Raw genomic sequence first — 19,799 nt, forward strand, 5'->3', positions numbered from 1 at the left:
ACATTGGCAGCGAATGATCTGAAATAATACAAACCACATTCATCGGACATTTTACTGACATTGAAAAATATTTTTAGCGTCATGTCAATGAAACTCAATAAGGCCCCTTGATACATATTTTGATACATCTTTATTGGCGTCCGCGCCGAAGCGCGGCGCCCGCCGAAGCGCGGCGCCTATTGGAATGAAATGAGATTTTGTGAAAGGGCGACAGCAACTTCTCGAGCCTTTTATAGTTGCCAATAATAAAAGCCGATCATTCCGATCGGTATGAGGGTGCTTGATTGTTAATTAGTCGCGATATGTACAATGAATGGCGAACTGGAGAATTTCGCAATGCAAACATTTTCAAATGAAATAACCTTTTTCGTCAATAAATCGCGCTCTTCGGGGTATTTTTGCTTATCATTTTGTAGTACACAGTGGGTTATTATGGTATGTTATTCCGAAAGCTGTTAATAGAATGATGAGTTGATGACCTTAATATTCCGAAAATCTATTTATAGAGGGATGTACTCCTAGGTAATTCCCGGTCTCTCCCGGGATTTACTAATGACGGCGAATAGTACCACACGTTTATTGTCCGGTCTTCTCCCGGTTTTGGAGTAGATATCGTAACAGAACAGAACAAATATTTTACAGATAAATAAGCTTTTTTTCAAAATGAATGTTTGTCACTTAGTTTGGTTACAATAATTAATAAACACAGATCAACTCTCGAATTGATTGATTATTATTATACATAAACATACAATTCGAAAAAAAAACCAACAACAACAAATCGCATGTTATATTTTATCTATATGAGATAAAAACAATAAATATGTACAATAATTGAGAAAAAATGTACATTTTTATGGCATTAATATGACACTATCAACTTTAAAACATTTTATATAATTTGTTATTCGTGTTTAGTAAAGATTCCGAGGAATTATTCAAAGTTACAAATCAGATTTTATGAATTATTCAATTGATTGATAATTTAAAAAATGATAAAGAAAAATACAAATGTACATGTATATGGTTTAAGAATAAACAATATTATAAATTGAAAGATTAACCATGATTTACTGACTTTTTCAAGTTAAGTTTTGACTTATAATCGTCGATCATTATGACAATTGAATTCTTAAAATAGTAGTAAACGTAAAAACTCAGTATTAAAATAGCGCATAAAACACACACAAAAAAAGAAAAGAAAACAATATTCATAAAATCTGTATTATTTTATTAAAATATAAATTACATTTATTGTATAATAAACAATTATGCTCAACATGATCAACATGGTAATATAACAAGTGTCATATTGTTACTTAGTGTGAACAGATACCTTAAGAGGGGGTCCTCGTTAATAGCAATAACATAATAAGGGACAATTATACAAGTATGGTGTTGATCATGCGTTACACGTATGGATTATAAATGATTGTATACATGTATATCCGTTGCTATTAATAACCACATCTAAAGAAATAACAAGTAATATTCTAATTTCTAGCATGCCGATCAAAGTTATAAATAATGAACAATGTCTTTCGTCCGTTCATTCAAAAGTGATATACAATTCTGGTAAAACCCAATGAACCATTGAAAAGTTTATAAGAATATCTTGTCATCATATATCTACTAGTTCATCTGCACCTGCTGTTTGGACGCCCTTTGATGCTTTGCATCAATGCTTTTCTTGTAGCTATTTTGTATGAAAATAAATTCAGTTGAGGCGAATTCGGTGCGACAATGCGAAAATGGAATGATAGTGGCGGGAAATAAAGAGTAGAGTAGGGATGAACACTAGAGGAGAGAAATGTTGAGGATTGGAATGGAACGGTTTGTTTTGGAAGGGAACGGTTTGTTTTGTAATGGAACGGTTCATTTAGGGTAATGAATCGGATGGGTTGAAGACATGGAACGGTTGAGTGGCGGATTGATATTGTTGGGGTAGAATGGTTGAGATGGGGACATTGACTGTTAGGAATGGACATGGAACGTTTGATTTGGTGAATGGAATGATTGCTAAGAAAACGATTAAGTTTTGAACATTGGACAGTTGAGTGTGGAATGAAACGGCTAAGTGCGGGATTGGATGGTTGAGGGCTGAGTATGAGAAATGAATGGTTAAATTGGAAATGAAAGGTTTGAGACGGAGAAAGGAACTATAGAGACGGGGTGGAAACGGTTGAAGTGGGAACGGTACGAATCATGGTGGGATGAAATGGGTAGGAGAGGAAAGAAAAAGATTGTTAGCTGAAGTATTGGAGCGGATGACACGGTAAATGTTGCCTTGTATGCGTAAATAGCGAGAAAAGGCGGGTTACTTTACAAATCTGCAAACTCGAATATGACACTGGTATAGGAAACGTTAAACATGTACTTCTGACCAGATTCATGTCAGATATTCCTAGTACCTCAGATGACTATTCGATCAGAAAATTGTCTGTAATAACTCTGTAATGTGTGCCTAAATACATTCGTAACAAAGAAATCGTGCTTGGGCATGTTTAGGATATGGATATATTTATAACAATTACGAGCAGGGAAAACGTATATAAAGCGGAATTCGTTCAGTGAGTTAATAACAGAGTTATTACGCCTGATTGCAGAGACCAGGACTGGCTATTATCATTAATGACACCCATTTTATGAAAAGGTCAAAATTATAAAAGTGCATATTCAATACATATGGGAAAAAATAGTTTGTATAGTAAAAGCTGGGGAACATAGTGATTTCGTAATACATATATTTACCAATACATATAACGCCTCGCTCTAAGGTTGAACATTTATTTTTTTCTCGGGTTTAAGTTAGAGTGGTAATTTTGAAATAGAAATATGTATGAATCATCTTTTCACTAGACACAATAAAACAAGTTAAGTGGACATTTGAGAATAATTGAACGAAGATAAATTTGTAACAGTGATGACTGAGAAGGAATCGGGTGTAGGAAATGGAAATTTATTGGAGATGAAAAGATCGAACGTGTGTGTTGTAGAGCCGGATCATTTGTGTTCGCATTTGGAAGTCCGACGCCGACGGAGTGTAACGCTGCGTCAAGGGGGCCCGGATGACTATGAGGACAACATGACCTGGCGGGAACTGGGGTATGAGTTCACACAGTACACGACTTTGCATGGACTGCGGTACATAGCCGAGCGAAATACGTTCATTGCACGGAGGTAAGAAATAAAACTTATCTTTTTCTATATTTATTTTTCTATATTTATTTGTATATATTTATTTTCATAAATTATTTTTGCACTGTTAGAGACCACACAAATTCCCCTTACCTTCGACAAATCGTTATATTTTTCTTATAAAAATAATTTGGATTTTAAATACAATACGTGAGCTGAAATGTATTTTTTTAACTACATACCAACAGGTAACAGAAATAACCCCTTGTTCGTGATCAAAAATAAAAAAAAACTTATAGGCCCATTATGCCTCAGAAATGCTTTTATTTTTATTTCTCAAAAGTTTTTGATGTTGGTGCTCTTTTATAGTATCCAAAAGGTTACTCATAGCCAAATTAACTGAACCATTTTTTTCATCTGTTGCTTTTTGGCATAAAGCACAGTTATAGTGTCTCTGAATTTGTATTTTGTGCGGAAGTCAAAATAAATGTTACTACTTTTTACATTTTTCTATTTTTGTGACAAATTATTTCACATTTATCATTACTTTCTTCAAGTAACAAGCATCTAACATTCTCAAAAACCATTATTTAAACATTATAAATTTCATGTTTACCCTTCCTGAAGAAGTAAAAAAAAACACGTTTCTGATGCATAATGTGCCTTTAAGCAAACAAATAAAATCATACGTATAGGTTATGCTGGCTTAAAAGAAGCACTTTAAGCCAATTTTTGGATTGAATCCAACGCAATAAAAATCGGGTGCTCCCTATAAAAATGATACCATCAGACATGTAACACTGATAACCCGATTCTGTGAAAAGAAACAGTAACATTTCCTTATCATCGCACTGTTACATTTTTCTGTGGCTCAATTATATTTCCAAATGGAATTAATCATACAGAATTAGGCAATGCCTTATTACTAAAGTGTTTGTCCGCCTAAAATAATTCCTGCATTTCTGCATAATTCAAATTGATTCCACCTTTCTTTTCATACACTAAAAATAAAACAAGATATAAGGTAATTCGAGTTAATTTCATTTTATTAAGTCTTCTAACTATATTGATCTCAGCTTTTTTTTAAGACTATAAATAGGCCTTTCTTCATAATTTTATATATGAACCTGGGTTGGCAAGTTCGATACGAACCTCTGGTTGGCGAGTTCGATACGGTACTCGGGTTGGCGAGTTCGAATGATTAATTTTGTTTTCACAACCGGGCTTGAATAAATATGAATTAAACCAAAGCGTCATGCATCAAACTGATAAAGCTTGCTAAATGTTCACTTTTTTACAAATATGTTTTCGTATGTTGTTTATGTTGTGGTGAGACTGGTATCATAGCTTCTAGGGTTTATTTGAATGCTTTTTACACCTGTTGAAAATGGTTGTACGTCAAGAATTTCTGAAAAATCTTGATTGTTTCTTAACTTCAATATTTACATGAGGAAGCGTGCTTTTAATGTATGAACAAATTTTATGTTGTTATAAATTTTAAGTAATTATACGCAAAATACATCATTTATACTTCATATTATCATGTATTTCATCAGATGCAAATATTGCGTAGAAATATGCAAGCCAGCAACAGGTAAGAATACATGAAGTGAATCTACTTCATTATGATCAGGCGATAAAATGAAGAGCTAATGATCGCAGACTTAATCGTAAGATTTAAGTTTGATATTGAATAATACATTACAAAGCTATGGTGTATAGGTTCTATCCAAAATGTTTCTTTTCTTATCCAGTAATTTCGATACAACTCACTGTTTTGGTTAGGTTTTAAGTAGCACAACATAGGCAATATGTCGATTTTCCAGGAAGGCCTGAGGTGTCATTCCGTGCGTAAACCCGACGACGATAGCTTCATCACATGAAAAGAAACATAAAGTAACTGTCGGGATTCGAACCTACACCAGTGGGAGGCAAGTGATCTGAAGCCATCGACCTTAATCACTCGACCCTCGGACACCCTACTATTATTATTTTTTGATAATGAGATTAATGCATTTGTTTTTTGTAAACAGCTTCGATATAATAGAATCTTTATGATGTGAATTACTCAATAAGAAATTAATGGTGAACATTTTATAACAATCTTTTAAACTACGATAATTTTCGCAACACGCATATTAATCTAAAATTTAATCAGAACTCATCGATCGACGAAATTAAGGCCAGACGGAAAGACAGAATTGCAAGATCTTATGTGCAACATCTTATCCCCACTAACTCAAGTATTTGTTAGTTCTAACATTAATGTTTCTAAATTGAGATATTTTTTCAGATCAAACAGTTATTTACAATAAGCAGCCACTATATTCTATGATGCCTGATTTACACCATAAAAATGAGAGAAAAAATGCGAAAACACACATACTAGTATACGACAAAGACCAACTTTCCCGTATCTTCCCGAGAATGTGAAACTTTTAAGAACGATAATATAATGCTTTTTCAATGACCACACTAGTCGGATCAAATACGTAATTAAATCAAATTTAGTCGAATACTCTATTACACGAATTTATGTTTGCTAAATTATCATTAAAAGCAATTAAATCCGGACTATATTAATTACGACGATTCATGTATCACGTGCTAAAGATGTAATTTGGTTTCATATCAGTTACTGCGCCACCTAGGGACGTTTATGATATTTCGGTCTCGGAATCAAATCCAAATTAAATGATTAGTTTAAACAAAGGCACGCCATCATGTCACAGACGGTCATGTTATTATGTAATGAAATTGAGCTTTCATTGATGCAAAATTGTACTTAATAAACATTACATTTCTCCCAAATGACTTAATCTAAACCAAATTTGTCTGCTTGTATCACTTTCAAGAATATAAAGATGAACTTTTAAAGGCCCATTTTGCCTCAAACATGCTATCATTTTTATTTCTCAATACCTTTCAACAGCTTCTTGCCAAATAGATGACCTGTGTTTAACTTCTTTTGCGCTGTTGACTTAGTGAATGAGTATTTTGTATATTAAATATCTAATATGCTGTAAATCCATTATTTAGCACATGTTTGACATTTACAAAGAATTAAAAATTTGTATGTATGTATGAGGCATAATGTACCTTTAAAGTTAGTCATCCAACTGTAAAGAGACTAGTCAGACTGCACATGGATCTATACTGGTTGTGTCAAAAGCTAAACACTTAAAAAGGTTTCCTGTAGATTTCAGTTTGATTAATGGTCATGATACACGGGCATCTGTTGAAATATTCCTTTTTCCGATACAACAAATACTAATATATATAAACCCTTATAGCAATAGAAACATTCACATCATTTGAAATTAGTTTCCAATCTTAGTGGTTCTTCCCATTTATGGCATGCATAATCTGTTATAATTGAACAACTATAAATAAAACCGCGTATAAGGCAATCACCGAGCACATATTTTTTCGAGAACCGATACAAATTTAATCTTCCAAATTAATTTCATAAACCTTTTATTTTAGTTTACATTTTAGTATATATTCAGATTTGTTAAAAATGTTATTAAAATGTTATTAAAATTGTATTAATATACGAAAAACCTGGGGCTCGAACTCACGGTCCTATGCTTAAGTATCAAAACAATTACCTGATACGAGCAAACGTTCAAGGTTCAAATTTTATTTTCAAATCGATAATCATTGGCTGATAAATATCCTGAAATACAAAACACATAAATACAAGATATATATACAAACATCTCAATATATCAGTATTCTTTTTAAATAAACAAATATAAGAGCAATGTGGAAATAATCATATTATAACATACATGTCTTGTTCCCAACTGTTCAAAAGCTTTCTTCAAGTATTTACTTTTCTGTAATAATCTACTGCATATTGTAATAAGCATCAATATGAATAAAACATTTTCTTAATTCTGAATAAAATGGTCAAAAAAGGAGAAAGTGATATTCTGATTCTGCTTTGTTTTGCGCACAAAGTTTACATATTCTCTAATTTATGTTTAAACCCATATTTCTCCCTGTTTTTCAGTTTCTAAAAAGCTATCATAGATGTCTGAAAACCGGATGTAGATTATGCTTACTATTCATATATAATTACATGTATTTTTGATATCAATTATACCCTTTTTTGTGTCAACACGTATTATGACAATATTTGATCCACTATTAAGTGTCCATTTATATATATAATTGTTACAATTTTCTATAAATAATAGTGTTTATGTTTCCGGAATTTTATAATTAGGACAATTTTGTTTAATTTGGAATAGGTCGAGATTAGTCACAGTAAATTAGCAAAACGTTTATTGTGTTAACATTCCAAACAGAATAATAATCATGTAATAACGGCTTAACTTATAGTTTAAACAGTGTTGAAAAGCCATGCTATAGCAATACAGATACACCCGCGCTTTAAGTTTGCTTTGTGTATGATAACCTGCTTTGTGAGGACTTCTATCAAAAAGTGAGGACGTGTGTCAAAAAGTGAGGACTTGTGTCAAAAAGTGAGGACGTGTGTCAAAAAGAGAGGACTTGTGTCAAAATGTGAGGACTTGTGTCAAAAAGTGGGGACTTGTGTCAAAAAGAGAGGACTTGTGTCAAAATGTGAGGACTTGTGTCAAAAAGTGAGGACGTGTGTCAAAAAGAGAGGGCTTGTGTCAAAATGTGAGGACTTGTGTCAAAAAGTGGGGACTTGTGTCAAAAAGTTAGAACTTGTTGACCAAACCACAAATTCACAAAAGTTATTTATGCAAAATGCATACGTGTATGATCTATAAAAGTAAACTTTCTTATAAACGTAAATGGATGGTACTTGTTGTGACCACGCTTTATATCATAAAAAGACTTGCCCATACTCCATACTTCAATCTGGACAAGAATATTCATCATTTGAGGAAAATATTCATAAAATGGTTCTTACTCAATAACTAACAAGTGCAGACCATAATCAGTAGACACGGATGTGCCCGCTTACATTGGTCTGCACTGGTTAACTGAGTTAATAGCAGGCTTAGGTCTCCTCATTTAATGGATCATAAGCTATATAAAATACATATATGATATTTCCTCACTTTCAAATTTACGTTTAGTCTTATGATTTTAGTACTTTCTTTTTTTCTATTTACAGAATATTCTGGTTACTTTTGACGGTCACGTGCTCAAGTCTCATGGTAGTACAGGTCGTGGACCGTGTCCAGTATCTGTTACAGTCACCAATTGCCGTCAATATTAAAGTAAATTATAATCAGAGTCTACAGTTTCCCGCCATTACCATCTGTAACCAAAACGCCTTCAGGTAATTTCTGATTCCATATAATTATGTAATCTCGTTCAATCTCGTAACATCCGAGAAAAATTCAAATAGGTAGAAGGCTGGGATATGATGTTTTAGAATTGAGCGATACTGTTATTTTAAATTTCTATTAGCTCTTCGATTCCAAAATTGGTGTTGTTATTGTTGAGTTGTTTTTTTGTTTTTTTTAAACTTGACTGATACCATCGATTATTATTCGATAAACAACATGTACGCTTCTCGTTTTTGCGTCTGCAACAAAGGTATAAATAAACGCTAAATATTCCTTGAATTGTTTACGACCTAACTTGGAGGCTTTTGAGCGATATTTATTACATTTTATGTTACAATAAGTTGTTAGCCTGTTACCATAGAGATTAAAACTTACAATCAGAATGAATAAAATGAAATAGTATTCTCATAGGAAGAATGGCTTATTTAGCTTATTAATGGATGTACTGATGCATCGATCTCAGTAAATACTCTTATAGCGTTCTTAATGACGTAATTCTAGTAAACCATTTCTGAGTCTGTTATAAAAGCAAAAATGAAGTGTAACTATCATCTTCGAAGACTGGTTAATAGTATTTGTCTAGTATTTTTGACATCTACATACGCATAATGTTAAAATTACAATTCAAGGCTCATGCAAGGTCTTGCAGAATGAAAAGTGTATGATAGAATTTATCTAAATTTTGCATTATCTTTAAAACGATGAAAGAAACATTCCAATCGAAAAGAAATCATAGAGAGTCACCGACTTTGTTTTCGAGTATAAGTCTTGAAAATGGCTCGGCTAAAAAGACAAACAAACAAACAAACAAACAAAATCATCATGCATAGGTAGTAGTCTGGAAAGACGGGTATTGGAAAGGTAGAAGTGTGTCCGAATGTTTAATTAGATATTTTTCCATACCATTTGTTATGCCATCATTTTTCTCATATATCTGGCGTTAATGGTTTTAACGATCATTAATATGGACATTTTTAATGTTAAATTGGAAATGCAACATTGCACAAATGTAAACGATATTTTTCTACAAGTCCACAGAAACGTTATAGAAATAGTCTTTCTAAGTTTTTGTTATTCTTATTTAGGACCAATTTAACCATCTAACGTATAAACATCATTTCGTTTGATTTTGTTTTTTTTTCTGGACAGGGCAACCGAAGCCAGTGACCTTGACCTTTACAGACTGATAGAGGACCTGTATCGTACCGGAAGAGCTACGTCTCGGAACATATCCTGGCTAGACAACCTACATAAAGATATTCGAGTGGACCAGCTGTATACAAAACTTGGTCATCGAAAGGAGGACTTTATAGTCAGGTAACATCAATCGCATCAAATCTCATTTTTGATCTTCAGCTAAAGATATTTGTCTATAACGAATATAAATTTGAACTGTGATTTAGTATTTGAATACAAATATATTAACTAAATAGTGAATAGTTCAGACCATGATAATAACCAGTACATGCTAGCTTATCGTGGTATGCCATTGCCGCGTTGGTATGTCCTACCGTGCATTCAGCATGCTTAATGATAACGATCAAATAGCGACGACCATGCCAATTAAAAAAAGAAGAAACAATTCCATTGTTTCGAAGCATACATTTTTCTTTCAGCTGCTCGTGGGCTGGGGAACGTTGTTCTGCTGATAATTTCACAACAACGTTGACGGATCACGGCATGTGTTACACGTTTAACGGCCATAACGAACGTATGCCTCAGCTGAATGTGTCATTCTCAGGTAAATCACGTGCATTTCTTATAACCGTAGAGATGTTTAGAAGTAATGTTTCGCGAACGTTTTGTGAAAAATCCTATTACTGGATACTATATAGTATCACGACTGACGTCGAAACACAAAAAAACTATATTTTAAAAAAAAATCAAAGAATACGTAATTATTAAAGTATTCTCCTGCAGTAAATCCATTTGGTAATAAAATTGATGACATTTTTAATCGGTTTGTATGGATTATTTATAGGCATTGGCCGATCTATTTAGTCATATATTGTAAGTTTGTAGCATAATTTGTACGGTGTTCCGTTGGGACCAACATTTCTCCGCATCGACGACCTCTGATAACCAAAAACGATACATAGAAGCGATGGCCCCAAAGGAATACCGTGAATCATTGTAAAATACTCGTACCATGAATCGATGTCTAAAAATGAAACTTTACATTAATTGCTTAGTACTGGTTGGAGTGTTTCAATCCAACACAAATCGAACTAAAATAAATTTGAATACACTACAAACGAATTAATATTTCCTTCTTAATAACGGGCAAACATCAATTTATAACCTTAAAAATAATGGATTTAGAACATGTTGCGTGTATATCACCTGAGGAAAGTAGCGCTGAATGTGAAGTTATTTGTAATAAAAGCAGCAAAATTAAAGACCGTAGTTCTTTGACTTTCATGCAAAATACTAAATCGCTATAACACTTTATGTATTGCCATAAGCAACAGACGAAAAGATACTAGTAGTTCAGCTAATTGCCCAATGGCAACCTTAATAGACACTTTAACAGATCAACAAAAATAAAAAGCTTTAGAGAAATAAAAAAACAACATTTGTATGGCATATATTGAGCCTTCAACGACTATTTTTCTTACTAAACTAACCTTTTATTTAAATGTACAGGCATAGTGCAGTTCAGGTATAATTTAAATTTTTAATCATAGGAGCTGAGCATGGTCTTCGGCTTACGTTGAACGCTGAACGATATGACGCCATGCCTGGTCCCCATGATGCAAACGGGATCAAGCTTTTGGCTACGTCAGTGTCTGAATTTCCACGGGTGGAGGAAATAGGAATAGCCATCCCGACAGGAGCGCATGCTTTCGTCGGACTTGGAGTTTTAGTGGTAATGTGTTAATGATTGATTGTTACCGTTTGATTGATTATTTGATTGATTGATTGAATTTGATTTTTTACAGGGAATTTAAGTCTGTGATTTATATAATTACACTGGAAGATATAAAAACATTTACAAATGAATGTAAATACGTCACTTGCATTTAAAACAAACTTGTAACATTATCGAACTAACCATTTCTAATGGTTTGTCACAGAAAAAAATGTTCTTAAATTAAGCCCAACTACTGACTTAAAATTCCACAGTTTTAAAAGCATCCAAATAATCGACTCCAAGAAATGTGAGAAAAAGAAAACTTATTAAGATAATATTAATATTTTTCTCATTACTATATTGTTAAAGATTTAAACAATAATAGTATGTAAGCTTTAATGAGTGGGACTAAAAGAACTGTTTGAGCAGTGTTCCGGTATATACCGGACACGGTGTTTGAATAATCAAATGCTAACCCCCTCCGTTTTTCACCCTAAGACGTCTAATTCATACGGTAATGAATATACGGTAATGAATGAAAAGTGTAAAAATCTTCCCCCCCCCCCCCCCCAAAAAAAAGAACATAAATAATTATTTTTGCTACTTTGTGATCATGATTTTTGCAAGCTTCTAGAAGTAGTGCTCCAGCACTGTAGTGAGTTAAATCCAACTTTAATATGTTTGTTTCAGATTAAAAACTTGCCTAAACCTCACGGAGATTGTGGAGACAAAACGCTGATTTCAACGAAAAGATACTCTCCGGAAATGTGCATCCTTGAGTGTGTTACGGCCTACGTTAGTAAAGAATGCAAGTGTCGAAACTTTTATATGCCGAATTTATCTGGTAGGTAAACTATATATAAGCTCAGAATGATAATAAGCTTTATTGAAACAACAAAGAGGAATAAAGAAAAGTGGTGATAGGATACTAGAACCATAATTGCAATTTTATTTCGTTCTTTGAATTTTCCTTTGCGCTTCATACTGTAAAATGTGCAATTATGATTTAAAAAATATAAAAACATTCCAAGAATGATGTAAAATGTGTAAAATGATTTAAGATGTACTAGAATGTTGTAAAATGATGTAAAAAGTAGATTCCTTGAGCTGCAACGGTTTCTTTTCATTTTTTGATGCCTCTTTACAGCAGATTTGCACATTTCAAATCATTCTTGTACATTATACAGCATTCTGATACATTTTACATCATTCGTGGAATGTTTTTTTATAATTTTTACATCAGTATTGAACATTTTACATCATTCTTGCGCATTTTACTTTATTCTTGAAATTTTTGTGTAAATTTACATCATTCTTGCACATTTTACACCATTCTTGCACATTTAACTTTATTCTTGAAACTTTTGTATAATTTTACGTCATTCTTGTTCATTTTACTTTATCATTGAAACTTTTGTATAATTTTAAATCATTCTTGCACATTTTACATCATTCTTGTATATTTTTAGTAGGAGAATATTCTTTTATAGTCTTTTCGGTGCAATATTGAGATTTGATATAATGTAAAAACCCTATGGAAAAAGAATGATTGTTTAATAAAAAAACGTCGCTACATTTATGTCAACTTAACAGCGTCCCAACAAATACCTTGTACACGTCTTTGTTCTTATTTTATCCCTTGATAATAAATAATATAAAAAAACATAAATTTTGTTGCATTGAGTCTTAAATTGAATCCTTGCTTTCACAATTTAAAAACCTTTGTTAAAACAAGAATACTTTACTAAGCAAATATTGTAATTATATTCCCCCGAGTAAATATTATATTTAGCGCTATTCGGATAGTGACATATTTATTTAATGACACACTTTATATGTCATATGTGTTTAATTGATATTTTGTATTACCGTTTTTGCACAAAAGAGGTTTTATTGTTGAAACATATGAAAAGATTGGAAATAGGAATTGCGACATTTATTTAATTTAATAGCCCATCTCTATCTATTAATGACAAATCTGAAATAAAAATTGTTTGCATCATTTTTTATGTGTTCTAGGTAACCTGCCCGTTTGTACTTTGGAACAATATTTCGTCTGCTATCTACGCGCATACGGTAAGTCATGTCATATTGTTTTGATCGTTCTTTTTTCTTTAATTTTGACAGGTAAGTTTTATAAGAGCTGTAAAAATCTATATAACCCGAGATACAAGGTCATATAACAAATTCAAAGTCTTTATGGCGAATGTTTAAGATTCTTAAATCTAAAGCAGGCGTGTATATTATTATTTATACAGATTTTTGACAGGTTATATGGCCCTGTATATAAGGTTGTTTGGAAATATAGCTCGAGCCGCTAGGCTGTCAGGAAGATTTATAACGAATTAATAATACTGAAAACTTTTCATATATCGACAGCAGCCGTGTATATTATTAGTTAATTATACAGAATTTGACAGGTTATATGGCCCTATATTAACGGTTGTTTGGAAATATAACCAAAGTCGTCAGGCGAGTATTATACTGAAAACAACCGTTTATATATGGTCATATAACCAGTCAAGAAGATTTATAACGAATTTATGATACAGCAAACTTTTTATTTTAGAGAAAAAAAAAAGAGATTTCTTCACATATTGACAGCAGTCGTGTATATAAAACTACATAAACGTTATTTTTACCCAATGAAAAGCGACGTTACAAACGTGAAGTATTATTATAAAAAAAAACACTAGCGGCTCGGGTCATATTTCCAATAAACCGTTCATAAAGGGCCATATAACCTGTCAAAAAACTTTTTCAACTAATAAATACATTTGTAAACGTCACAACTATCCAATGAAAAGTGACGTTACAAACGTGCAGTATTATAAGAATAATTTGAACGTTACGTTACATCTCTTTATATAACAAATGTTCAATATGAAATATTAAAGTCAAGTCAAAAGCTTATATTCGAGATAAACGTTATCTTTTACCCATTATATATACAACATTTCAAATACCATTCATTAGACAAATATCAGTACTTCTGTATTATTATATTCTAGAATATATCCGGAAAAAAACTGTAGATGAATGCGACTGTCCGACTTCTTGTAACTATCAGATATATGAAAGTTCAATATCGTACGCAACAACTTCCGCAAACGTGAAGGGAAACCAGCTTGGACTCGCTAAATCAGAGGATTTGAAAAATAAGTAAGTATAAAATGTTCTAATAATTATAAAATAAATGATCGTACTACAAAAAATTGGTTTTAGATCTACTTGAGAGCAGCGGCTGGCTGACTATAAAATAAATGGAACAGATTGAAATAAAAAAAAAAAAATAAAAAAAAAAAAAGAAGATTTTTCGAAGTCACATTTCTGTTTTCTAAAACAAAAGAAATCCTTTTTCTGATATCTACTTTGTATGGAACAATTTTAGTAAGTTTTCATCATAATCATCATCACCATCATTTTTCGTCGTCGTCGTCATCATCATCATTGCATCATATGATCATCACTTTCATCATAATCGTAATCATCATCATCATCATCATCATCATCATCATCGCCATCATCGTCATCAATCATCATCATCATCAACTTATTCTTATTATTCTTTTTCTTCCTTCTTCCTCACGTCTAAAAAGCACACTTATTCTTTTTATAGCCATCGTGTCTTCATATGGCTAACATGTGTGCCCTGTATATCTTTAAGCACCCATCATTTTATTCTTTGTGACAAATACATGTTATGTAGTTTTGGCTATAGCTGAACTTTGAATCATCTTCGGTTAAAACATATGTATCTTACCTCAGATTCTACCGAGCAAGGGAAGTGACGGCGAAAATGAACCCATTCATTCAAAAGCGTTTTAAAGATACAGTTCAGAAAATGATAGAAAATTACAACAAGCTGAGACAGTTGTTTGCCTTTGATATTCTAGAGCGTCTAGATAAACAGATCAGGAACCTTGAACAATGGCGGGCGGATATGACGTCAAAAATCGTCTTACGGCAGTTTATTTACGAGTACCAAGAATATTCCATCCAAAAGAATTTCATGAGAGCACGAGATGCCATGGAAGAAAGAACGCTGAACAACCTATGTTTCGGATTTCACGAGCACGTGTTTAACACAGAACTTCTGCTGCGGCAGATGATTGACACCATGAAAAACAATGAAACCACGGTCTCTAAAACGATCAAAACTTATTTGTCAAACACTTTACAAAGCAAGATAGAAACTGCTGAAAGAGCATTTCAAAATTACACACAAATATATACAGCGTATGAAACAGGACAACGAATTTTTAACTACAAGTTTAGAAAAATTCCGCGCGATGAAAACGAGGCCATCATTCCAAAACCACTTCTAAGAGAGTCCCTATATCATAATTACTACGCCAAGCGATATTCGAAACGCGTCGGTAAAGATATTAAAAAGGTATTAAGATATACACGCAATTTCGGAACATTTGCAGACGAGTCTTTTGCTAACACTTCCGGTATGCTTGATGTACAAGCAATGGAAAAAATAAGTGCACGTTTTATTGACGCCTGCGAGGACTACTTTCATAGTAAAAGTACGTTTTACTTTGAGACTGTTGACAGACCTTTGCGAATTATTCAAGAACGACAACAGAACTTTTCAAATGTCAGACGAGACTTTGACAAAAGCTTCAAAGAGCAAGCGGATTTGTTACGAACGCTCAAAAATTCACTTTCTATAATTAGAAGTGGGTTTCTAAGTGATTTAGCGAACGGGATTCAATTAGTGCAAGATTATTTCGACGAAAATTCGACCAAAAATGTCACAAAAAGGCAATTGGCGCAGATTTTTACGTCTAAAGGGGTTAGTAACGATATGCATATGTTTTCTCTATTTTTCACTGAAATTCGCCAGAAGGGACAATACATTTACCAGCAATGGACGCCAATCGGCTCTTCAGTCCTCAAAGTGTGGAGCTCCATTCTAAATGACAAAGATAGCGTGGAATACTACACGTACAAAAACATGACAGATTTTCTACAGAACTATACGGATGTTGCCGAAAATGTCAGTTCGTTTTCCGAAATGCTGAAATCTGAGAACGATCTCAGGAATGTACTTAGAAATACAGATAATGTTTTCATTAAAGCAATTGAAACTCTCACAGAGGAACTTCGTCAGTTCTTGCAGGGAAACGAAATGGGAGAGGCGTTTATCCAGTATGTATTTTATCCAAAATATACTTGTTTTCATCACTTTAAAGTATTCGCTAGCGTTTTCAATCTATATTTGAGCCGCGTCACGACAAAACCAACATAATGGGTTTGGGGCCAGCATGGATCTAGACCAGCCTGCGCAACCGCGCAGTCTAATCAAGATCCATGCTGTTCAGTTAAAATCCCTATAGCAAATAGAGAAACTGATAGCGCGCAGCATGCATCCTGATCAGACTGCGCGAATGCGCAGGCTGGTCTAGATCCATGCTGGTCGCAAATCCATTATCTTGGTTTTGTCGTGACGCGGCTCATTTTTCAAAATATTTTACAGTACAGTCTGTTGGAGATTGTATGTGCACACAAGTTTTTGAGTGGCGTGGATTATTAAATGTAGCAAAAGTCATATCAATCATGCACTGCTTCATGGGCATCCAGGGTCATTTACCTTGAACTTCTCGTCCAATATGTCTTTTAATTAAATAATTCTATGTCAGCTTACTAATGGAGCAACCGACCGGGGGGGGGGGGGGGGGGTCGTTGGTTCTTTCCGCTTCGCTATCCCCTCTTTCGTGTATGACGTACTTCCGGGATCCTGGGTATGTAAAATTAACTCAAAATTAACAACAGAAAAGAAGATAACGCTTTAGGAAGGTAAAAATATCAAGATTATATTCATTTACATGGTTATGATTTTATGTTGAATTTCAGAGACAATTTTATACAGCTCGATATTTACTACAAAGAACTACGTCACGAAGAAATCGAGCAACAGAGAGCGTATGATGCTATAGCCCTACTCTGTAAGTTACTGTTGACACGTGTTTTCGTAAAATTTTCTATTTCTCATAATTGAATTATGTTATGAATTAATTCTGATGATGTTGGTGATGATGATAATGATGATGTTGATGATAATGATGATGGTAATGATGATGATGGTGATGATGATGATGGTGATGATGGTGATGGTGATGATGATGATGTTGGTGATGATGATAATGATGATGTTGATGATAATGATGATGATGGTAATGATGATGTTGATGATAATGATGATGGTAATGATGATGATGGTAATGATGATGATGGTGATAATGATGATGGTAATGATGATGATGATGGTGATGATGGTGATGATGATGATGATGGTGATGATAATGCAGAATTACAGATGAGGAAGAAGAAGAGGAAGAGATGACCATAATGATGTTGATTAATTTATGAAGAAGGAAGACAGGTGGTGATGATGATGATGATGATGATAATGATGATGATAATAATGATGGTGATGATACAGACGATGACGATGACGTTGGTGGTGGTGGCATTGTTGTTGTTGATGATGTCGTTATTATTGCTTTTGTTGTGGTTGTTGTTGTTAATGACGACGACGACGGATTTAACACAATACAGGATTGGAGCACTACCTTTTGACGCTTGCAGAAATCATGATCACAAAATAGACAAATATGATTTGTTTTTCGCCGAATATCACCTTTTTCATTCCTTATCGTATATAAATCGGTGTGAAAAGATTAATTAAACGTTTTAAAGGTCATTCCATAAAGTGAAAAAGCGAGATTTAAGCATTTAATCATTCAAGCGTCTTGTCTGGTATGTATCGGAATACGGTATTAAGTGTGTTGCTCCAATCTCACTCGACGACGACGACGATGATGATGATAATGATGATGACAAAGGTTGTTTATGATGATGATGATGATCATTAATCAATTTCACATTGTTTTATTTCATTTTTCAGGTGATATAGGAGGCTCTATAGGATTGTTTATAGGTGCTAGCGTGATGACGGTGTTTGAAATACTCGACTTCATCATCAATAACGCCCTGGTCAACACCATTTACAAAAATAAACGAAAATAGAAGCAAGAAATTGTCCCGGTACAAAGATAAATAAGCGAGAATACAATTATTTTAAGGGTGAATATTATTTTTGAACAAATCACTGATACTTACAAAGTTCATTAACACAAACAAACGTACAACAAATAAACACTATGGCGTGTATGTAAACAAAATTATGAAATGTACTTACTAGTGAAAAATATAAAACATTACAAATATGGTTTTGAGAAAAGAAATTGCATGTATATAATGTCAAAATGGTTGAAAGAAGAAATAGATATTGAACAACGAAAGCAAGGAGCAAGCCCGTTTGGGCGTGGTTACAGGAAATGGGGTTAAAATAGAAAAAAGTTTAGTTGAATGCCTTTGATGCCATTATAGATTTTTTTTAAATCATACACAATAACATAGGACTATATCTTCAGCTAGAAGTATCGAAGAAAACATTCCACTTGAATGTTATTTTTACTCATCGAATAAACATGTGTGTGTCATTTTTTTCCTTTTTTTAATTTCATAAAAATATTGTGCTAAGTAAAACGCGCTTGATTGCATGTGTGTAATGTATTTATCCTATTAAAAGCACCACCTCATTATTCATTTGATATCCGGTGAACGTACATTTGTAATTGAATATATACATGTATACAAACATATAGTTTATGTATTGTATAGCAATATACTCGCATATTAAAATATTTCAATATCGAGTTGTTTCCATATACGTTGACACTAGTCTAGTTTATTTTCAAGACGGTACTATTGTGCAGAAAGCTATAACAACGTGCATATCCAGTAACGCCAGAATGTGAAAAGGCGTTAAACATGTGTAACAGTTCAGTGCAATATATGAAAAAATATCACATTTTCCGGCGTTACCGTGAAGCACTATTCACGTACATATGCGTTACCTCATAAAAACGGCTTGAATACCATTTTATCAGCTTATTTCAATTTTCTATATCTAGAAGTTTAGCAAATGTCACTTGCTTACCGAAAATCGAAATTATACGGTAAAATATGCATTTGTTGCCAAAATCTCGCTCAAAACTTTGGTCAAGCCATCATTTTCACGAATGATCTTGAAAAGTAAACAATTTCAAGGAAATACTCTTGATGAGGGATAAAGAAAAATGTCTTTGCAGCCGTATGCGGATATTTTTTTTTTAGTTCGGTTAAGTAAATATTATATTGGCCAGTTAACTTACGTTGAAAATCCTGTCAGTTATTTCGCCATTTATTGCACAATTCTGCGTTACTTATTGCACGAATCATGCGTTATTTTCACATTCCGGCGTTACTGGATATACACGGTGTAAAAGCTTAAATACCCTTACTGGAACCAACCAGTACAAAGCGACCAGTGTAAAGTTTATTGCTAAAGGTAACAACGGCTTGCCCCTGGCGTGGTTTAGACCCACGTGGTTTGTCTGTAATACATCATTTTGTTTCCAAGAAGATTGTTCGAAAACTATCGTTCGTAAAACTGT

The 19,799-nt window shown here is 33.3% G+C and overlaps 1 protein-coding gene across 1 annotated transcript; it reads left to right on the forward strand.

The window, feature by feature from the left end:
* Window positions 1-2,312: 2,312 nt before the first annotated feature.
* Window positions 2,313-19,002, forward strand: LOC132735003 (uncharacterized). The gene is made up of 11 exons (XM_060721905.1): window positions 2,313-3,180; window positions 8,255-8,422; window positions 9,582-9,749; window positions 10,049-10,173; window positions 11,120-11,301; window positions 11,977-12,130; window positions 13,306-13,362; window positions 14,298-14,448; window positions 15,055-16,446; window positions 17,152-17,243; window positions 18,206-19,002. Exons 1-11 carry the CDS (start codon window positions 2,924-2,926, stop codon window positions 18,325-18,327), a joined length of 2,868 nt encoding a protein of 955 aa, XP_060577888.1. The 5' UTR covers window positions 2,313-2,923; the 3' UTR covers window positions 18,328-19,002.
* The last annotated feature ends 797 nt before the right edge of the window (window positions 19,003-19,799 follow it).

The sequence above is a fragment of the Ruditapes philippinarum genome, unplaced genomic scaffold (assembly GCF_026571515.1).
Source record: "Ruditapes philippinarum isolate M1 unplaced genomic scaffold, ASM2657151v2 ctg3058_1_1_1_1, whole genome shotgun sequence".
NCBI classification, from domain to species: domain Eukaryota; kingdom Metazoa; phylum Mollusca; class Bivalvia; order Venerida; family Veneridae; genus Ruditapes; species Ruditapes philippinarum.